Source organism: Lactuca sativa, chromosome 4 (assembly GCF_002870075.4).
Source record: "Lactuca sativa cultivar Salinas chromosome 4, Lsat_Salinas_v11, whole genome shotgun sequence".
NCBI lineage: Eukaryota > Viridiplantae > Streptophyta > Magnoliopsida > Asterales > Asteraceae > Lactuca > Lactuca sativa.
The window spans coordinates 36,484,642-36,509,004 of record NC_056626.2 but is presented as its reverse complement, the minus strand read 5'-3'; the positions used below and the strand labels follow the sequence as shown (position 1 = coordinate 36,509,004).

The 24,363-nt window shown below is 33.9% G+C and overlaps 1 protein-coding gene across 6 annotated transcripts in view; it reads left to right on the top strand.

The window, feature by feature from the left end:
• Positions 1-1,176: 1,176 nt before the first annotated feature.
• Positions 1,177-24,363, top strand: part of LOC111908998 (uncharacterized protein At4g15970) — a 29,571-nt gene continuing 6,384 nt past the window's right edge. For 2 of the 6 annotated variants that reach the window (XM_023904798.3, XM_042900909.2), the window contains exons 1-4: positions 1,177-1,647; positions 1,878-2,246; positions 2,364-2,848; positions 2,961-3,051. In XM_023904798.3, the coding sequence (XP_023760566.1) occupies positions 1,345-1,647; positions 1,878-2,246; positions 2,364-2,848; positions 2,961-3,024 (1,221 nt within the window). In that variant the 5' untranslated portion in view covers positions 1,177-1,344 and the 3' untranslated portion in view covers positions 3,025-3,051. Of the gene's footprint in view, positions 1,648-1,877; positions 2,247-2,363; positions 2,849-2,960; positions 3,052-3,554; positions 8,216-10,709; positions 11,013-17,550; positions 18,147-24,363 lie in introns of those variants that run through there. The other 4 variants (XM_023904796.3, XM_042900910.2, XM_023904795.3 and 1 more) reach the window with 4 other exon arrangements.

Genomic DNA, 24,363 nt, shown 5'->3' with positions numbered 1-24,363 from the left:
GTTATTGCATATCATTCAATGAATGCTTCCACCAATAAACGTCACCACATGTTTCAACAACACCTATTGCAAATTTATATAAACTTTCTCTTGCAGTTCTTTCAGAAATTCTCGTATAATCGTCAATAGAATCGGATGACTCCCCCATAACCATCAACTTAGTTGCCGCAACACATTTATGCAAACATGTGAATCCTCACCTACCTTTAGCATCATATCTCATTTGGATACATACCTAAACATATATTTACTAGATAAAAAAATATATTTATTTTATCTAAAAACTACATTTAAAATATACAACAATTTAAAGAAATAATACCTACTTTCTAACACGTCGACTATCCGTACAAACACACTTTTTCGTAGAAACCCTCTTTTGAAATCGCTTGCCTGGTAGACATAATTTTCTGCAATAATCATGAACTAGACGTTCGTGTCATTCTTTACAATTTCTGTTTAACATCGCACATCTTGTTAGTAGAGGAGTTGGATCTGGTAGTAGTAGCACGTCCCTATAAAATTTGTACATCATACTGACAAAGATATCATCATCATGGTTGAACAAGTCAAATATATTTTTTTTTCTGTAGAAATATTGATATTATATAAAATATAGAAAAAAAAATGATGTAAATGACTTTGAGGTAGAAGATATGTATTTATTAGTAATATTTTTTTTTGAAAAGTTGACCATTAATATGGTTGATGAGCCAAACTAAACTCAATTTTGATTGAGTGAAACACATATTGCAAGATGTTCTCGTTACCACGAGAGATAACTTAATGACACCGGGGCGGTGTTCAAGCCATTACCACGACGTTAGACTAAGTTGACGTTGGCCTTAACGCCTGATAACGCCTGTACCCTCTAGGCTTAATATATTTGTAACTTTTTGTTAGATTTTAGTGAAATCTAAGTTTTTTCTTGAATTTCTAAAAATATTTATGGAATTTTAGATTTATTTTTGAAATTTAAAAGATGTTTTTCTATGAACTCCATAAATTCACAGTCTAAAAATGCTATCCAAAATATCATTTTTTGTTAGATAATTTTCCTTATTTTAACATGGCCCATTTCAAACCGGTTATCTTATAATTTTTGTAAAATAAAAAAAAAATTAGATCAAATTATGATTTATATAATCGATATCCCTTCGTGAAGTGTTCCTACTTACCACAAGCAACCGACAATTTCACCTATTCACGTCAGCTAGCCTACTCTGCTTTTCTCGGTCACCAACCTCGGTTTCCCATCCTCCTCTCTCTCTCTCTCTCTCTCTCTCTCTCTCTCGCATGCCCAAACAATTCTCTTACATCGAAAATATAGGCGTGATACTGTAGATGATACTGAAACCACAGCAACGGCGACGCAAGACGGCAGCTATTCTTCGAATATCATCACCAGCAACGATTTCTCACTATATCTCCATCTTCTTTGGAGAAATGCTCCGTCGCTACTTCTTTGAATTCAAATCTTCCACATTGCTCCACCGTGTTCGAATCGCCTCGCTGTTCTTCATATCTTTTGTTTTTTCTTATGTCCTTCTCCATAGCGCTCTTGATTCTTGCCAGATCCGACTTCCGGAGTACTTGGTCTCGTCTACCGACATGCTCTCCTCTTCCCTGTCCTTCAACTCGTTGTCGGTTAGTTTCCTTTAAGTCATCATTTAGAAAAAATTATGTGTTGTTACAACGATAACTTATTAGTAACTTGAAGTCTATTAATTTCAATCTTTGGAATTCTCTATTTGGATTTTAAAGGTATTCCTTCTCGATAAAACAACTGCTAGAAGTTTATATTTCCTAATTTCTGTATCAAATGAGGAAATAAAGGATGTGTGACGATTTCTGTATCAAATGTATTGCTATTGCAGGAGAGAGCTGATTCTAGTCTGGAAACTGTTTTAAAGGAGGCATCTATGAACGACAGGACAGTTATTTTAACTACTTTGAATGAGGCTTGGGCCAATCCAGAGAATTCGATTCTTGATCTGTTTCTTGCAAGCTTTAGGTTTAGTCAAGAAACCAATAGACTCTTGAATCACTTGGTGATTATTGCTCTAGATCAGAACGCATTTGCTACTTGTAAGCGTGTTCATACCCATTGCTTTTCCCTCAGTAGTGAAGGAGTTGATTTCTCTCAAGAGGCCTATTTTATGACCCCTGATTACTTGAAGATGATGTGGCGAAGGGTTGATTTCTTACGCTCTGTGCTTGAAATGGGATACAACTTTCTTTTCACTGTAATCCTCTCTCTCTCTCTCTCTCTCTCTCTCTCTCTCTCTCTCACACACACACACACACAAACACACAGTAACTCATAATATGCATATTGATTTTGGTGGGTTTCCTTCAAGCAGGATGCTGATGTCATGTGGTTCAGGGATCCTTTTCCTCATTTCTATTCGGATGCAGATTTTCAAATTGCATGTGACCATTACTCTGGAAACTCGACTGATGTTGAGACAAATATACCCAATGGAGGATTTAGTTTTGTGAGGTCAAATATCCGGTCAATAGAGTTTTACAAGTACTGGTACTCTTCAAGAGTAATCTATCCAGACATGCATGATCAGGATGTTCTCAATCGTATCAAATTTGATTCAATCCTTACAGACATCAACCTGAAGTTGAGGTTTCTAGATACAACGTATTTTGGGGGATTTTGTGAACCTAGCAAAGACTTGAATAAAGTGTGCACAATGCATGCAAATTGCTGTGTTGGTTTGGAAAACAAAGTTCATGATCTTAGAATCATGCTTCAAGATTGGAACAACTTCATGGCTCTTCCTCATAGCATGAGGTCTGAAACAAATTTTACTTGGAGGGATCCTAAAAACTGCAGGTAGCCTTTGGTGATTATCTCTGGCATGGTTTCTTTTATGCATTTCAAGAGAAAAGGAAAGTTTTTTGGTGATTATTTCTGACATGGTTTCTTTTCAATATTGGTTTACCAGTCTTGCTTTGCGTAGACATCTTGATTTGTCTGAAGATGTAACAAGTGGAGAAACGATCAGTTAACATATGCAAAGATAAATCTTCTAACTTGTAAGTTTTTCTTCACTGAAGTAGTTATTATTGTAGAGAAAAAAATGACAAGACGATATGCTAGTTCAGTTGCATAGTTTAGTGAGATACATGTACAACATAAAACTCGTAAATCGAGAATTTGAAATACACTATAATCGTTTAACTTAACTGTTTAGGCGTTAGATTCTTCCAAATGATCTTGTTGCCCCTATCTTCTTCATCTCCTACATTACCATGTTCCAAACCGTAAAACCAAACCTAATTAAAAAACAAAATTTTGACTATAACACTCAAGAATCAAACTTAAAATTAAAACAAAATCTAAAGAATCAAATTTAAAATTATATGAAAGCATCAAATTCAATAGTTGAAACCTAAAATATATGTTGGCATCCTCAATGTTTCTCCACCTAGCTGCACTTCACACAAAACTCCCCACGCACACGCACACCATTTTTTTTGACCATTGATCTCATTGTTTTGTTGCCTAATATCAACGATTGGATAATTTGCTGTATTAGAAAGACATGATATTATAGAGAGGAAGTGTGAATGAAGGTGGTTAAGTTGTGGTTGCCTTGGGAGGGTTTGATTCCAAGCTTTGTGGTAGGTGATGGTGGGAAGTGTATGAGTTTGGTAACATCATCATCGTTGGTAGCATCTATGTTGGTGGTGGGATTGATCTCGTTGCAACAATGGTGTTATGGTGGTAGTTGGGAGTGTAATCAAGTAACGTCAACTTCTTAGACACTTGAGACCGACTTGAAAATATTTGAAATCAATTCGATTCAACTCGAGTGGAGCTCCAACTAGTCCGCTATATTGTCGAGTTAAGCTTAAACTCTGAGTCTCAATTCTTGGCTCGTGAATCTTTTCAGCTTGCTCGTGCTTGGGAAAAGTTATGTTTTTACGCTTTATTTTATCTATATCTACATTTTTCGAACGACTTACTTATATTTACATAATTATTGTTAGTACATAATAAAGCTGATCTTGAAAGTGTCGAGCTTAATTAAATTGCATTATTTTAATACATCATTTAGCCTTGTCGAAAATGTCAATTACTTAAACAAGCTTAATTTGAGCTCGAAAGTTAAGCTTCACTCGTGCTTGAGTCTAGTTTCAAGCTTTAAGTTTTTATTAAGAGTTGAGCGCATGTATGGACTCGATTCAGTTCGATTACACACCTAAGAGCATATATGTTGGTTACGCGATGAATAAACAAGGTTTACACACTCTTACATAAAGAATCTTGTGTTATTGTAGAATCCATCGTAGATTCCAGTAACATGAAATCTGTTGAAGATGTATTTTTGAAAGATGTTTAAATCTCAACTCTAATATAGCTTTTGATGTTGTTGGTATGTCTATTTTATACTCATAACCCTTACTAAGGAAGATAAACCACAAAGTAGTAGTAGAGTCGGAACGGAGAGAACCTAGGTGATTGGTTCTTCCGTTCTTGGTCAAAAGGAAGCATATGAAAGTGTAAAGTGAGGTATTTTCACAATCAATATGGATGTGGTGATCCAGAAGTGGCTAGAGCTATCAATGATGCAGTTGACTCTCTTATAATTAATGTAACTAGGGAGTTAGTGGATCTACCAAAACACATAGGATCAAAATGAGTATTGGAAACAATGTACCATTGAATAAATAGATATCTTTCTCTAAAGTAATATTAGTTGCTAAGATTTATGCAAAAAGAACAATTTGATCACTTTGAACACCTATGTTTTGTTTGTTAGAATGAATTTCTGTAACGCCGTGATTTTTACAAAAAAAAAAAAAAAAAAATCTTTTAACAGAAAATGCAACAAAAGTGTTATATTGTCTATTTCAAAATCTTTCAAAGTAGACCACAACGTTACATTCGTTCAAAAACCAAACATCCAAGACGTTTATAAATGTAGCGGAAGCAAAATACAAAAGTAGATAACCAAAAACGTGTCCAAGCGGTATCTTTTATTCTAAGATCATACTAACCACAAATGACCCAATCTCACCGAACCAAGCTCTTAAGCTACCTACACAAGGTAAAAGAAACAAGTATTAGCAAATATGAGTTGTACACAATCAAAGAGAAACACACATATCCCCTTAACGGGCTAGTTATTTGAAACAAGTAACCAAATATATTCCATACCACATATCAGATAAAACCAAGTATATCTAACCATAATGTATATCGCGTATAACCGATCATGTAATATCATCGCTTAGCATGTATAACCTGTAATATCTTATAACAAGTAAGGTAGGTGTCCCATAATGATACATAACATAAAAGGAAAACCGCGCTCACTACTTGTGTCTGGCTGGTCAAATGTTGTAGGTGGTTCATGACTTCCACTTGAAACACCAACCCATGCCACTTTCGCTACTTTGACTATGCAAGGTATAAGTACTTGTGTCGTTTGAGAGTCGGTGCAAGTGGTAAATTAACGACACCTCATAGCTCCTACATGATGCTTGATCTAGCCCTTTTATTGCCAAACCACTCCAATCCACAAACATCTAAATTTTCATGTACTATGTGTCACATGGTCAAAAAGACCATGCAACTCGTTAATGGCTTAAGCTCTTTTCCTATAAGGTGTATTGCAAGCTACTAGGCCCATAGTCCGTATAATGTGTAAGGTTAAGTACTAATACTACCCTTGTCCACTAAATTAGAAACCCATATATTTAAATCACAGAATACGGATCAAATAAGAACAAAATTTTTGGTAGGAAGGTAAAAAAGTTTTATATGTATATTTTTTTAACAAACGAATAAAATGAATCATTAGATGAATCAAAAGTAAGATGATTCAGAAAAAAAAATGTCCCCAAAAAACACCTTCATGGTTTATTTTTAAGTAAAATCAAGCAAAAATTCATTTTGATGAATTTTAGTGAATAATAACAAAATCCTTGCAAAAATGAATCACCCAGATGTTTTTTTGGGATTTTTTTTGATTCATGTAATGATTCACTTTTTTGGTTCGCCAAAAACTATGTAGAAAAAACTTCATACCTTTTACCAAAAATTTCCTTCTTACCCGATCTATATCATTAAATCATACTCCCTTGGTCTCAATATTATTGTCCGCAGACAAAAAACACATAGATTAAGAAAACATTAATTACCATTAACTTTATACAATAAAATGAAAGTTCTGTCTTTACTTTGCATTTAATGTTCCATTAAATTCTTAGTTGGTTAAGTAATAATGAGCGGTATTTTGGTAAAAATGTTATTTAATTTTAGAAGTGGACTATTATTTTGGGACAAACCAAAAAGGAAAGATGGACTATAATTTTGGGACGGAAGGAGTAAACCATATCATAGAATGCGATAATCATATAATCAAGTTGAAGCATGCATATACTAAAACACTCATCAAAGCATAGTCTTGTTTAATTCATTTCATAAACCATAGCATAACAATGCATATACCATTAGATAACAAAATTATTCATTATAACCGATTTACAAGCATCATCATATGTCGTAGGTAACAAACATAAAGCTCACATATTTCAACAAATAGATAATAGCCTATTACGAATCAATACAACCATTTACGAAAAAGGTAGTTTTCGACTATGTACTTGATTTAGAAAAGTCTGACGGCTCATCCCCAATCCGGCTCATCTCCAATCTGAATAGTTGAGAGACCTTCTCTACCAATAGTAGATATACTTATGTGTGACCGTGGATTCCGCGGTAGCAATAGTTCTAACTCTACATTATCTACATTAAGAGAGGGGGCTCTATCTAATGGAGGTATAGATCCTTCCGATAGTACGATACGATGCAACTGGAAAACTTAATAGGCTACCGTGGCTCGCTTTGCTTTTGTTGTGAAGCTCACTGCTTTTAGTATAGGAAATCAGGTTCACGCCAAGCTAGGGACTACCCCGAACAAAAAACGAGGACCCTATAAGAATCGAGTACCATACAAGAAATATGGTCCGAACAAAGGAACTATGTGTCGCATGTACATGGTGTATGTCATGCATTCTTAGTCAGGTTTGACGTGTTGCGTTCATGAGTTAAATGCTTCAGACCCGTCATGTTTTAGCATAGCTATATGTCACGTTTTAGCTATGAGCATGTGTTGTGTTTTATCACATTGGATTGTAATGCAGACATAGTACGTCTCGAGTAATGAGGGTTTATGCGCCACATTCGTTGTAACGGTGCAATGATCGATATCTTGAACACTAGTCGTTCCCGACCCCATCCTAACTCTCTTTGGGGTGTTTTCAAGCACAAGGGATATACTCAAACAATCCAAATTGATCATGAGCAAAAATGGATACAACTTACACAAAAACATCATATTTGTGCAATAACTTACAATCTACAAGTTTCTATTGAATCAAAAATAGAGAAATGAATAATAGATGAAGCTCTTACTTTCTTGAACTTTTGAGAACATCGAGAAACACAATGATGAGATTGGAAACCAACCACCACGCCAACAAAATCCACAAAAGGCACACTTAATAACTTTTCATTAATATAAATGGAAACTCTAATCAGAACTCATCCTTTCTAGTTATGGAGGTTGTAAATAGGGTAAGAAAATTGGCCATTAGGGTTAGGGTTCCTTAAATATGCCATAATTTTCATGCTAGCCCCTTAGTATATCAAAATGCCCCTTAGACCCATATATAGGTTGAAGGTTTATTTAATTACACTTTGAGTTATGGAGGTTGTAAATAGGGTAAGAAAATTGGCCATAGGGTTAGGGTTCCTTAAATATGCCATAATTTTCATGCTAGCCCCTTAGTATATAGGGTCAAGGTTTATTTAATTACACTTTGCCCCCAAACAACATCTGAAAACGAAGATAAGTTTAATCCAAATATAGAAAACATAATGGAATGCTAACCTTGCAAACAGAAGAAAATTTGGTTCATTACAATTTCATATGAACTATCATTGCAAATTCAATTGTGAATGGTCCGTATATTCGTCAAATGGACATGAAGACATCATTTATGAAGCGTTACTTAATCAACGATTTTTAGGATGCATATATTGAGCAGATCGATGAGTTTACGATACCTAGATGTGATAACAAATTATGTAGACTTGTATATTCGTGTAGGGTTTGAAACAAGCTCTAAAATAATGGCAAGATATATTTGACACCGGTCTTGCCTCTTTCTGTTTCACAAAATGTATAAGAACTATATATATATATATATATATATATATATATATATATATATATATATATATATATATATATATATATATATATATATATATATATATATATATATTGAACATTTTTTTTGTATATACATATGATTTTTCTGCATCAATACATACAATATAAAAAAATTACTTAGGGTAAAAGTGTAAAAAAAAATATAAACTTAAGGGTAAAAATGTAAAAAAAAAACTATAAACTTAAGGGTATTTTGCGAAGTTAATGTAATGGAAACCGGAACACCCAGTAAAAGGTAAAATCTAACATTTTTTGGAAAATATGAGGGTAAATTGGACATAAAATTCAATTTTGGGCAAAATCGATAAAAACCTGAAAACTTGAATGTTTTTATGACATTAACCCTTAAACTGTTTTTGTGTGAATTTTATCGAATACACTAGTGATATTGGCGAGATGACATCAATGTGACATCCGACATGACATGTTGTTGAAATTAATCACAGCATATGTTGTTAAACATCAAACCCCATTACTATGTTTAATTTGATTTAATTCATTCATATTTAATGTACCAAGTAAATGGAAACACATTAGTACAAAAAATGACATTGGTCACAAAACTCAAAACTGTGACCATATGCCTTTAGCCCTATGTTTTTTAATCGAAAGTGTGATCAAAGGTTGTGTCCTTTTAGGTAACATACGACTACAATAAATCTAGTAGTTTTATTATTTGAAAAACTATAGTCATTCTGTAAAATTGTGGCAATTGGGTAGGAATATTTGTTGAAATCAAGTATTTTATACAATAATTTTGGCCATACTTTTTCTTGAGGCGCTTGTTTTTCTAACAACAACTATTGTTCATTTAGTGGCTAGATAAATTTATTTTTACTTTGGCGTGTGTTATTATTTAGTCACAAAAAGATTGTTTATTGAGACTTTAGACACATGGAATCAAGCAAACAATGAACAAAAATGTTGTAATCAAACATCTTGTCCATTGTGGCCATAAACTCTTATTAGACTCACATTTGTTTTTTTTGATGATGTCTATTATTCATTCAATGACCCCATGAAATTATTTTCATAGTGACATTTGCTATTATTTAGTCACATAAAGATTGTTTGTTGAGACTTAAGAGACATGGAATTAAGCAAACCACAGCCAAATTTGTTTTAAAGACACAAGTGTTTTAAGTGTGTTTTTCATATAACTTATAGCCACATGATTTTTCTTAATAATCACCATTATTATCATTAATACATACAACTATTTGTAAGTGTGACTATATATATATTTTTTTCGATATAGAAATCAATTAAACATCGACTGTAAGAGACACATTGTGGCTGATATTCATTTTACAATAACAATTCTTTGTTTCCACTATAACATTTGTTATCTTTTAGACACATAGAATCTACAATTATCAGATGAAGTTTTATTAGCATGACATTTTGTCATTTTAACACAATTATCTTTAATGGGTAATATTATTTACATTTTAGTCATGTATAAGATTATTATAGACAATTTATTTTTGTTATGGCTATTTGTTTTTTTGTCTATTTAGCCATATGAACTTATGTTAACATTACACATGTTATCTTTTAGACACACTAGAAGTTTTCAAAGTTGTTATTGATTATAATCTAGACATTGTGAATCAATTTAATCATAGTCGAAAGTGTTCTATTGACACACAATTTCATTCAACATGACTATCATTTATCCTATTATTACATGAATTTATATTATCATGTCCTTGTTTAGATTATGGTCAAACAATTTCAATTACAATGACTAATGTTTTCTTTATAGCCACATGAGTTTATATCTATCATGACTTAGCTTTCGGTGTAACACACAATATTTCTTTAAAGTGATTTTGTATATCTTTTAGCGACTTGGAACAAATTAAAACACGGCCCATACAATTATTATAGATACATCAATTAATTTTAAATGTGGTTATTGTTTAACCTTCGTATTAATTTATTTTGACCATGACATTTGTCAGACACATAAAAAATCAATGCGACTATTGTTTACTTTTAGACAAATATAAATGTTTTAAGCATCGACAATTAGTACTTATAGAAATGTATTTTGATTTATCTCGTGAAAATTGTCTATATGAAGCCATATTAATTTTTGTAATTGTGTTTGTATATAACTTTTGCCACGGATATGAATGGATATTCACAATTATAAATGGACATAGTAGCCACTTTTGTTTAATCAAATGTTACAAATAAATATAGCAACAAACAAGATGAACAAAAAAATGATATTATTAATAATATAAGAAAATCCATACATGAGTTCTCAAGTTAAATAGTAAGAACAAATTTGTAATCAAAACATATACGTAAAACAAGCAAAGGGAATGATTGTAGACATAAACGAAGAACTTGATCTTTGATATTTTTATCTTGTTCATATTGCACCTTAAGTTGTTCTTATTTTTTCTCATGCTCATGCTTCTTATTCTCTAGTTGAAAATCAAGTTCTGCAATTCGTTCTTTCGATGATCCTTTTATCCGATGAACGTGTCGATATCTGCTGGAAATCGCACCAATGCCAACAACCTTTAAAAATCCTCATTTTTCCTTGCTAATGACAAGTGTGAGGGCATCATGCCCGAGTCAAGCTTCACTTCAGGTTTAGGGCTTCGTCAGTGATATGTTTTTAATGGTCAATTATACACAAAATATATCAAATAAATGTAGTAAGATGTTACTTGACCAATTGCACATTTATATATAAACAACAAACAAGAAAGTTTGCAATTAAACTTACTAATTTGATTGCCATGACTTTGACATCAACATCTTCGTATTTGCCCTTTTTATTTTCCATTGCTTTCCTCCACCTAAAGAATGTAAGAGAATTTCCATCTTCGACAAGTTCTTTATTTCTACCATGTAACTATTAAATACAAATAAAAATTTATATCCAAAAACATGGATCAATGTATTTATTACAAAGTATCGTTTATGGATACATGACAAATAAACTAAAGTAAGCTGCTATTTGTTACATATAAAAGATTTTTGTCTTTAGGATAACATGTAACCAAGCACATACACAAAACAACAAAATGACATAAACACAAAACAGACATGCAACACCTACAAACGTCTCATTTTTTATAGCAAAAGCGCGATTTCAGATATGGCAAAATTCTAACTATTAAATTTTTTATTTTAATATATTTATTTTTTATAATATTTATTTAGCCTTTTATTTTATTTATTATGAAATCCTTATAATTTATTTTTATAATATTTATATATTCTCCTTATTTATTAACTTCCTTTTTAAATATTTTATTTATTAATCAAGCTTCTAAAAATTAATATTCTCATATTGAGCAAATTTAGTTATTCAAAACTAATTAATTGTTATATATTTTATTTTATATACTAAAATTCCTCATTTTGGAATGTAGGTGTCACATAGTTCCCTTATTATAGATTACTATAGATTATGGGTTAGTAAGCCCTTCATATTGGATTTGGCTATTCCCTCTTCTGGATAAAGTTTTTGAGTTATTAAACTCTTTGGTTTGATTTGTGGATTTTATATCCTTGGATTCAAATATGGGTACATATATTATTTGCCCTTGTTTATTTGAGTCTTTGTACTCTACCGTTAGGTTTAGTAATACTTATGGTATTTGATGATCCATATTGATTTTGGAGGTCTGATTTGAGTAAGTTCGATTGTTACATTCTTATTGAAAATGAATCAACCTCGAGTATTCTCATTAAGCAATTCTACTACATAACTTATTTTGACTTATGCTTAGGTTAAAGACCTAGGAATTACTTAGAAGGTAGCTTGGATATTTTGTAGGCATTAGGTTTTTATGTTATTAAATTGATTAATACCTTGATCTTTTCACAAAACTCCATTTTTGGTACTTCTGACCTAATTACACACAATTTTTTTTTTTAAGTATTATTAATGCTTGTTTTAAACTACGTGACTTACGTAAATAAAAACAATACAATTATTTAAATGAAATCAAATGAAATAAATATTATTTTAAAATTACCCTAGCGAGGGGTGTTTCAATTTGGCATCAAAGCTTGACTTTGAGAGCTTGACTTTAAGTGTAGTAGGTACTAGGGTCATTACTTGTACTTAAACTATATGTGGTCTAGGTTTATTTTGAAATGTTAAGACAATTGACCTTAATTTAGAAAGTGAGATTTTATGTGTCTGTAGGTTTCTAATTGTTTATTTAGTGTATTTGAACTAACTTGTAAAATTCCTAAGAATGGTAAGAATTAGAAGTTGAGTTTCAAATATGAAAAAGAAAATTTGAGGTTGAAGAGACCGATAAAAAACATTTTGTACAAACCATATTTGAAGGGATTCAAGCCCGGTAAACTGAAATAATGGCTCCCTCCTTGAAGAGTTGACAAAAATATGAGAGTGAGATTATGGTACCAATGTACCTTAGGTTGAATATCTTCGATCCTTCCAAGTAACATACCTTTCTTTATTTAGATCATTAATTCTTTAAAGGCGTACAATTTGTTAGAAGAACAAATAATGATCCTTGTGTCCATGGTGAGCTTGAAAGGTGTAATGAGTGGAGTAGAATTCCACCGGAAGAAAGGAAAGAAAATGAAGAATTCATCTAGTTAAGGAATGTTCTAAGATAGGTCACATTTACAACTACAATTGCCAAAAGTCAATTAAATTTACTTTGTTACAAGTTTGAAAACTAACTATCTAATTACTAAAACTAATATCATCTTTCAGACCAATGCTCATAACATGCTGAATGTGCTTAACCATACTCAGACCCTTAGTGAATGAATCTCCACGATTATCTTATGATGATACACACTTCACGACGATGTGACCTTATTCTATTCTATGTATGATGACATGGTATTTTTTGTCGATATGGCTTGATCTGCCATGATCTTTTGGTTCCTTTGTTAATGCAACCGCACCTTCATTATCATAGAAAATCTCCATTGGCTCCTTGATATCCGGAACAACTCCAAGGTCTCCGATGGAGTTCTTCAACTAAATCGCCTCCTTTGATGTTTCGCTTGCCCCTGTAAAAGGGCAACAACCCTCATTTTCTCCCTCACACCCTCCAATTCTCTCTCTCGAAATTCTGAGTTATAGTTACGAAATCTCCTTAGTATTTAGGATAGTTTGGTGAAGCTTTCTGTTTAACTTATAATTATAGTCATAATCATTATTATGAACCTATAATTAAGATTTACAATAATTCTATGTTATAATCCTGATTAATCTACTTACGGGATATGTGTCTAGAATGGTCACGTTGGTTTGGTTGTTGGATTTTAGTAAAGCTATATGTTGAAATGATCATGCCTCTCAACTGTTGGGTCTGGCTGATCCTTACTTAATAGATATAGCCTACGTTACTAGACCGTCATAGAAGTTAATAAGTTAGAGTATTATAGATTAATAATCGTTAGGCATGTTACCCGTCTTTTGGACCAACAATCGGATTACCCAGCCTGTCAATCGTCTAAGTAACTGTCCAGGTGAGTTCATCTTACTATATTATGTATTCTAGTATATATCCATGTATGTTAGGATATACGAACTAGCACTGTAGATCCCATAGTATAGATTTCTATGTGCCTGTAGAGCCGAATATGTTGTATCTATGTGCGTGATTGTTGATGTGCTTATAAGTTTGTAACACCTCGGTTTTCAGGCATTTTCAAATTTATCTCTTGGTTTTAAAGTATGTCATTTTGGTCCTTGTTTTGTAAGGAAGTGGTCGTAAGAAAACCTTGTGGCATAATGGTAATTTTAGGAGAAGGTGTGGTACGCTAAGCATACATGTGAGTACACAAAGCTTTCTAGGGTGTGCCCTAGTACGCTGGGCATAGACATATGTACGTTGGGCGTGCTCGTCCAAAAGAAACCCTAAGTTTTAGAGTTTGTGGGGTATTTAATCACCCTTATAGAGCATTTAGCCTCATCTTTTCAGCCTTCAAGCCCTTGAGTCATTTTTTTTAGCAAACCCCAACCTCATAAGTGAGTGTCTTGAGCTAAAAGTGTATTCTTTGTGTGCTTAATGAAGAAGTTGCATCAAGGAGATTAGCAGTTGAAGCAAGCTTTTGGGTCTTGGATCATCACCTTCTTGGGAAGCTCCAGAAGGTAAAAAGTTGCTACATTTATGCTTTTTTTTCTTGGATCTCATTTCGGTTGCTTTATGATGTTCTTTTTGTCCCAAAAGTCCCATTGTTATGCATTTATGGTTTTAGTCGTTTTGGTCTGTCCTTTCAGACCCTAGGACGAGTTATAAGCCATAAAATTGAGGTCCCTTTAGCTAGTTTGGCTCCATGCTTCCTGTAGAAGGTCTTAATGGATTAAGACCATGTATTAAGGACTTTTTAGACGTCTAAAGTCATAAAGTTGGAGACTTTATAACCCTGGAGTGCATTTGGATCATGGATCTGATGCTTGGGCTTAAGTGCTTAAGCCATTAAGCACTTATGAAGAAATTGAGTCTTGCGAGGGTACGCCCTGCGTAGGGAGGTGTTCGCCCCACATACCCAATCTGCCACCCCGATGATGGATTCTGCGCAGCCTCGTGTACGCTGAGCGTACCTCTGGAGTACGTGACAGTTTTGGGCCTCTTCATTTTGGGCTTCGGTTTTGGACTCAGAATGTCTTCGGCCATGTTGGGCCACTTGGATTTTATGGTTTGGGCTTTTGTTTTGATGGGCTTTTGTAACGACCCAAATTTTACAAAGAAAATTTTTCACTTTAGAATGAATCAAAATAATCTCATAAACCAAAGATTCCGAAACATATGTTTTCAAATTAATATTCATTACATCTTTGTTTTCCTTTTTAAAACATTAGAGGGTCCCAAAATACATTAAAAGAGAGATAGAGTGTGTGCCACGTCATCATGCTGGGCCCTTGCCCTTGGGCTCAGAAGTACCTGAAACAAATCAACAACCTGTAAGCGAAATGCTTAGTGAGTTTTCCAGAGCATACCACACACAAACACATACACATATCTTGATAGCTAATTAAAGCTACAAACATGCCACAAAAACCATGCAATACAATCAACAAGAATGCCATGGGCTACCCCACATGGTCTTTACCTAGGACTGCCATGTGCTACCCCACATGGCCTTACATCCAATGTCATGGGCTACCTCACATGGTCTTTACCTAGGAATGCCATGGGCGACCCCACATGGGCTTATATCCAATGCCACGGGCTCCCCCCGGGGTCTTCCATACCAGCATAATATCACATAACATAACAATTCATAAATGAATAATACACATACAACATGTACACATAATGGGCCGGCCTTGGTGCCGTAGACCCATAGGTATGGTGAGAAGACTCACCTCCCTCCGATGAATACGAATATTGCACTCCAAGTAATTCACAGCCTCCCGAGCTGAATAACAACAACCATAACACAATCAATAATAGCGCCTTAATTACCCAAATAGAGGCCCAATCTTCAAAGTCTACCCCCAAGGCCCAATTACCCTTTTCTTACAAATGGGCCCCAAAGTCCAAGTCCAATATCCTAAATGGGCCCCTTGGCCCAATAAGGACCAATCAATAAGTCCATGGCCCAGACAGGTAAAAAGGTCTATAACTCTCAGAATCAAGTCAAGCCCAACAACCAAATGAGGTCCGAAGGCCCAAAGGCCCAAAACAACTTAGGGCCCAACTCAGCTGCGTACGCCCAACGTACCACCCTGGTACGCGCATCGTACTGAAGGATTGGGCACTACGTGCCGTGTAAAGTAGGTTACGCCCAACGTACAAACAGCTTAAGCACTTTTTCCATTAAGTGCTTAATACTCGAATCCATCACGACCAAAAGTTAGATTTAAGGCTGAAAAGATGTCCTAAGGCATAAAGTTGGCAACTTTATGCCCTTGCATGTCTCATACACACCCAACCACTCCATTAAGACCTTTCCAATGTCTTTTACCCATGCATGAGGTCAAATCTCTCATCAAGCTTCCATTTTTATGCTTCTAAATGACTAAGGGACCTCAGATATAACTTTCATATCAAAAGGGAAGGCTTAACCCAACAAAGAGATCCAAAGTTCATAAAAGGGACAACCCACCAAAACCCTAGCTAGATCTAAGGATTAGAGAGGAAAGATGCAAGCTTTTTACCTCCAGAAGCTTTGCAAGATGCTTTTAAGGCAGGAACTTTAAGCACCCACTTGATCCAAGCTTGCTTGACCACCTCTTCTTCTTGAAATACACACAAAAAAGCCACAAATGCACACTTTAAGGCTTAAGAATGATCTTACAAAGGTTTCCAGGAGTATATGGACGTTCTAAGGCTGTTGAGGCTCTCTAGGGTTTAGTCCAAGGAACATAAGATTGCTTAAATAGGCCTCAAGTCCGGATAATTAGGGTTTTGCAACCCTGACGCGTACGCCTCGCGTAACTCCAGCGTACCTTGATTCCTCCGCGACCACATCTACACTTAAGTACACCCAACATACTTAAGGGACCATTTATGCTAATAATATAATCCTTAGGGTTTTAAGACTTACCAAAATTTTTGGATGTTACAGCTTTCTTGGGTGAAGGCTCATAAAAGGAATTGGGCCATATTTGGGCCTTAGATGTTTGTTTTAGATTTTGGGCCTTAGCTTTGGGCCAAGCTTGAGAAGGGTAAAATGGTCTTTTACCCTAATTTGGGCTCATAGCGTGAATCATGGGCTAGATGTTGATGGGTTGTCTTTGTGGTATTTGATAGTGCGTAGATCATAGCGGAGTTGGCAATTTGGCAACCTAGATATGAGTTGAGGGTCGGACATGGCATGCCAGACTCATACTGAGGGCTCAGTAGCATTCCATATATGAGTTGAGGACCCGGTTGGTATGCCAGACTCGTACCGAGGGCTTGAGGGTATTGGAGCAATCTAGATATGAGCCGAGGGCCGTGCAGGGCATGCCAGACTCATACTGAGGGCTCAGAAGCATTCCATATACGAGCTGTAGACCGGCTGGTATGCCAGACTTGTACTGAGGGCTGGATATTGGTATTCTAGTCCGATGACTGGTTGATTTGGGAGCAAGCCAGACATAAGCTGTGGGCCCCGGGCGTAAGCCAGACTTATGTTGTGGTCTCAAGAGTAGGCCAGATATGAGCTGTGGGCCTGATAGGCAAGCCAGACTCATACTGTGGGCTCAGAGGTAATCCAGTCTTTTAGCTGTGGACCCAGTACTGTTGTTATTTATCTGCTATATGTTTGTGCGATGGTATTTTGGGGGAACGAACTAAGCTTCGTGCTTACACTCTGTTTATGGTTTCAGGTTCTTCAGATGATTTGTGGCAAGGCAAATGCATGACTATACATATCCTTGGTTTTACAACGGATTGGATCTTGGGAGACTCTAATTTTAAATCATGTTTTGGAGACAATGTTTTTGTAAACACTTTTGTTAATAAATGGGTTGTTTTGAAAGGTTTAAATTTGTTGAAATTTTTGTGATGTTACAAAGTTATTATGAATTAGTTAGGGATGATAGCGGAACGACAAAGAGGTCGGGGGCCTATGACTATACACATCCTCAGTTTTACAACGGATTGGATCTTGGGAGACTCTGATTTTAAATCATGTTTTGGAGACAATGTTTTTGTAAACACCTTTGTTAATAAATGTGTTGTTTTGAAAGGTTTAAATTTGTTGAAATTTTTGTGATGTTACATAGTTATTATGAATTAGTTAGGGATGATAGCGGAACGACAAAGAGGTCGGGGGCCTATAGGCCCACGTGTTAACGAAATGAGATGTAGGCCATAAGTACAGACTGATATGTGTTAACGAAATGAAATGTAAACCGTAAGTACATGTAGACTCGTGTTAAAGAAAAAATGACATGTAGGCTGTAAGTCTAAAATACGCATATTATTTGTGTGCATGTATGTGTATTATGGTATATGGTATATAGGCAGAAATCACTAAGCCTAGAGCTTACCCAGTTGTTATATAGGCAGAACTCACTAAGCCTAGAGCTTACCCAGTTGTTATATAGGCAGAACTCACTAAGCCTAGAGCTTACCCAGTTGTTATAAATGTTTTTCATGCACTTCATTGGTTCGACTGTACTTATGCACATTCACAATTATGTTTTGCGTATTATACTTTGATGTAATTGAATATTTAATAAATAAAATGAAAATTTTGGTTTGAAAATTTAAGATGTAACAAATTGGTATTAGAACCTTGGTTTGAGCAAATTAGATGAACACTCGTGTGAACTGAGAATCTGAATATCTTAAACAAAATTTTTATAAAAAAATGAGATGAAGAGGAAAAAATGCGATGCGCACTGTTAGCCGAAGCTCGGTAGGGAATGTGATTCTTAAAATATCCATGTTAGTTATGTTTGCTGATATATGAAATGTTAGACATACATGCTAGTATGTAGGCTAGGGATCTTTTCGGGAATTGTCGGTTAGAATTGTCTGGTAAATTAGATACCTTATAGCCTAGGGATTTGCTTGTTAATTGTTGCTTAGAACTTATATTAATATTATTTAGTTATTTGACAAATACATTAGGTTCATGCTCCCAAAATTAAATAGTTTTAGATTGCTTGATTTGGCGCTATTACGCAAATCTGTATGAGTGCAACCGTTGTAGTTAAAGATCATTCAGTCGACAGAATGTTTTATTTTAGCGGCATGCAAAAGTATGATAAGTGTGGAAAATTACACGAAGGGATTTTTCGTGCAAAAGTATGCTACAATTGTGGCAAAGGGAGTGCACATCTGTTTTCACTGTAATCAAATGGGCCACGTCAAGGCCAACTATACTCTTTTAAACTTGACAGACACAATACAAGATCCAACACCTACAACATTAAGGATAACCGACCGAATACAAGGTGGAGTTGAAGCCCCAAGGGCAAGCCTTTGAATTCATGGCAAAAGAAGCAAGGGAAGCATCAGAGAACATGTCTGGTTGTTCTTTAGATCAAGGAAAAGCTCCAGTATGAATGATATCCTATCCTAAAAGTTAATAGTACTCATAGGCTTCAACTAATGTAATATATGTACAACAAGAATATTAAACTAAATATAGGATGTTTACTTTACATATGGTTACCAGTGTTAAGATAGTCAACATACATGTTAGTATATTTCCAAACAACTTATGCTTATCCTATTCTAAGGAAGTCACTTGTGAAGAATACAAGTGGTAGTAGTATGATAGGAATATCTAAGGTCATTGGATTAGACAAACATGAGTTTCTTCAAAGTCAAAAAAGGAACTACCAATTGTATAAGCAAAGTCAGCTTAAGCTTAGACCAGTGGCAAGTAGTAGCAGATAATGGGTCGAACCCAAGTGGGGGAGAACCAACCCTTAAGGAAGAGGTACGAGGAGCATCTTGACTTTTGACACCAAGGTATAGGAGTAGCAGCACAATTAAGTGGGGATTGTAGTTTCATTGTTGTCGTAATGAATACGACCCAAATAGATATAAGTTTTCATTTAGGTTTAGGTTGAAGAAAGAAGGAAGTCTTCTACTAAGATTATCCATAGGCTATAAGCTTTGTGCTTCCCAAGGAAATATTGGTCTTTCCTCCTAAGCATAAGATAGGATTTAGGGATTTAACGAATTTCTAGGTTAGCCTGTCACGAGGACGCGATAGGTTCGTACTTTCAAGGATGCAGGATTTATCCTCACAACAAATGATAAGTAAATAGGAAATTCAATAGGTCGTGTAAATCTCCATAAATAACGTCAAGTACTCAAGATGTATATAAGACTTAGAAATTTGATTCAAACCATAGTAAGGATCTAGTAAACTTGTTGTAGTAGTTAAATTTTAGGTTGCTAGGACACCTAAACTAGGCGGCCAAGCTACCTATAATCTAGGATTGTAACTATGTTAAGGGTATGTCATAGGACACAAAGTTAAAAAAAGTACACTGTAAGCCTTTTTATAGGGACATTCTGAAAGAATAGATTTTGTTAGGATATAGTAGATGAATTCCCCTTGTTAGTCACTTCCTAACGAGTTAACTGTGTCGACATTTCAAGTCCAAAGATGATTGCCCGTCATAGCAGATCAGATTCAAAAAGACTCGACCGACGAGTTCCTGGTTTTGGTAGACTTCGCGAGGAGCTCAGGAGTATGTCTAAGGTAGAAAATGAAGTTCTAGGAGCCATGTAGATGCGACAACGTCGACAAGATCACAAGTTGATCTCTATAAACTCCGATAAGATAATTTCAAGGTGCCCTAGGAGTAGGATTTTAGGGACGAAATCTTTGTAAGTGGGGAGAGTTATCACACCCCATTTTTACCATTCCATAGGATTCAATATAAACAAACGTTTGTATAATTTGAAGTAGAAATATTACTCTTTAGCCCAAGAAAAATCGGAAAAATAAACCGAATCGTCCGTAAATCGTAAAAATGAGTGCACCAAAACACACACACACACACACACACACACACACACATATATATATATATATATATATATATATATATATATATATATATATATATATATATATATCGTAGAAAGTACATGTCGTATCGATCTCGAAAATATAACATTCGTAGAAATCGGACTTTGTATGAATTATATATGATTTTTATAAGATATAAACATAAGTCGTGTACAAGGAATATGTGACGTAAAAAGCTACGAATAAAATAATTGACCTTTAGCTAAAGTCACCAAAAGGAATGTCATAGTACTCTTTAAGATAGGAATTTTTAGAAAAGGAATGTTAAAAACGGAGTCCGTACGAGAGAGTTATGATTTTAGCAAAATCGTTTAATTATATAGAAATACGGATGAAAAATAAAGTAAGAATTAGTTGTTGGGCTCTAAAGGAAATTTGTAGATCTCGTCGAGAGCTTTCCGGGGATATAAATAATGTAAATATGGAGTTCGTGTGAAGAAGTTACGGAATTTACAAAATCTGCGTTTTGCGATGCGTGACACGTGCTTCTGGAAGGTGAAAATGTGGACCACTTAGAGCCTGACATGTGGCACAAAAAATGGATGGGGAGACTTAGCCTTAAAATGCGCGACGTGCACCCCAAAAGTCGCTTGTAAAGTGGCAACAACCCTCATTCTCTCCCTCACCCCTTCTAATTCTCCCTCACGAAATTCTGAGTTATACTTATGGAATCACTTTAGTATTTAGGATAGTTTGGTGAAGCTTTGAGGCCTCGGAGAGCTCAACAAATAGTAGCTATCTAGCTGGAGTTATGCTAGTGCAATTCCTGGGGTTACGTTGGCTTGGTTGTTGGATTTCAGAAAAGCTATATGCTGAAATGATCTTGTCTCCCAACTGTCCTACTTGGATGATCCTTACTTTATAGGTCTATCAATATTCACTAGGATTAGTGATAGGTCTAGCGTACATTACCAAATCATCGTAGAAGTTAATAAGTTAGAGTATTATATGTCTAACGGTCTATTGGATCACCCAAATCATGTCAATCGTCTAATTAACTATCCAGGTGAGTTCGTTTTACTATATTATGTATTTATGTATATATCTATGTATGTTAGGATATAAGAACTAATAATGTAGAGACCATAATATAGTTTTCTATGTGCCTGTAGAACCGAATATGTAGTATCTATGTGTATGATTGTTGATATGCTGATAAGTTATTACGAATTAGTTAGGGGATGATGGAGGAACAACAAAGAGGTCGAGAGCTTATAACCCCACGTGTTAACGAAATGGAACGTGGAGACATCTGGGTGGTGTGTCGGTGCATGTCGCACATCTTTGCGCGTGACTGCGTGCGAAGAGTTCTAATTTCTTAAAAATACCATATCTTCTCCGTACAAGCTCCGTTTTTGACAGGTTTTATATCGATGCATAGCTATCGATGATATCTACAACTTTCATTTATACTCCGTCAGCTAATTTTGAATTTATTTTTAAAGTTATATTTTTAACAAACCTAGACTGTTAAAACCCGTATAAAAATCATAACTCTCTCATACGATATCTGTTATTGACTGTCTTTATATCGATGGAATTGTATGGACAAGATCTTCATTGTTTTTCCAAACAATCGACCGATTTCTATTTCGGTTTCTGTGTCGTATACTTGTACGCTGAAACTTCTAAAAAACATAACTTTCTCTTATGAAGTCAGCTTCAAACGTTCTCTCTATGCGTGATCTCCGTTTTGCAATTTCTACGACTTTAATAAAGATTATTTATCATAAATAGTCTTCTATCGAAGACGTCTATGACTGTAAGGCGAAAAAATGGGGTGTTACATTACTATAGCATATCAACAACTACAATTTTGTTAATTGTCATATATGTTTAAAATATACACAATAGTCTAACTCACCAATATATATATATATATATATATATATATATATATATATATATATATATACATATTAATAAAAACAAATTGTTCCGAGATTTTAATTTATATCATCTAAAAATAGAAATCTCTAACAAATTATATATATATATATATATATATATATATATATATATATATATATATATATAATTTGGGTGGTGTGTCGGTGCATGTTACACATCAATGCAGTCGTCAGTGTAGTCACACATCTGGTCTGTGTACACGAGCGTGCGATTGTGTCCGAAGAGTTCTGATTTCTTAAAAATACCATATCTTCTCCGTAAAAGTTCCATTTTTGACAAGTTTTATATCGATGCATAGCTATCGACGATATCTACAACTTTCATTAATACTCCGTCAACTAATTTTGAATTTTTTTTAAAGTTATATTTTTAACAGGCTCAGACTGTTAAAACCTGTATAAAAATCATAACTGTCTCATACGATATCCGTTTTCGACTGTATTTATATCGATGGAATCGTATTGAAGAGATCTTCAATTCTCGTTTAGATTGTTTTTCCTAACAATTGACCAATTTTTATTTTGGTTTCTTTGTCGTATACTCATATGCTGAAACTTCTAAAAAACATAACTTTCTCTTATGAAGTCCGCTTCAAATGTTCTATCTATATATGATCTTGGTGTTGCGATTTCTACGACTTTCATCAAGATTATTTATCGTAAAGTCTTCTATCAAAGACGTATTTACTTGACTTGTTGACTGTAAGGTGAAAAAAATAGGATGCTACATTTCTATAGCATATCAACAACTACAATTTAGTTAATTGTCATATATGTTTAAAATATATACAATAGTCTAACTCACCAATATATATATATATATATATATATATATATATATATATATATATATATAAACGAAGTGTTCAAAATTTTAATTTTTACCCGAGAAATGTCTAAAAAATTATAAAATATTATTCATACATTCTCACTAGAATTATCCTTCCTACTTTAATTATTCCCTTGAACCATTTGTATCTCTCCCTTTTCTAAATAAATTTTAAAACTGAGTGGATGATATTTATCCTCGCATTCTCAATTTTGTTTTCATCGAATTAAATTGTGTATCGATAAAACTCTTACAACAACAGTTTAATTGATATGTGATGTCTAAATTATAATTAATCGTCACTTTGAAAAAAAATTGATGTGTCTGATGGAAAAAAATGTTACGGTTAACATAACTTCATGTTGCTAAATTGACAAAAAAAAATCCTCGGTAAGAATAAAGTTTGTGTCTAAAATGTAGTCATGTTTAAGATAAATTTGAGACTAAAAGATAAATAATATTACATATTAAAGATACCAGTGTGTCAAAAACATAAAATTGTCGTGCTAATTAAACTTTATATGACTATAGGTTCTCAATTATCGACATTTTAAAAAATCATTATATATTTGTAGCATATTTACAACTACAGTTTAATTAATTATGTATGTCTAAAATATAAACAATAGTCAAGCATATATATATATATATATATATATATATATATATATATATATATATATATATATTATTTTTATTCTCTAAAAACAAACGTCTAAATTAATCTAAATAAATTATTTCGAAATATTAATTATTATCAAAATCGATATATATATATATATATATATATATATATATATATATATATATATATATATATATATATATATTCCCTAAAAAACAAAATATATGTTAATATAAACAAAGTGTAACTAAATTCTAATTGTTATCTAAAAAT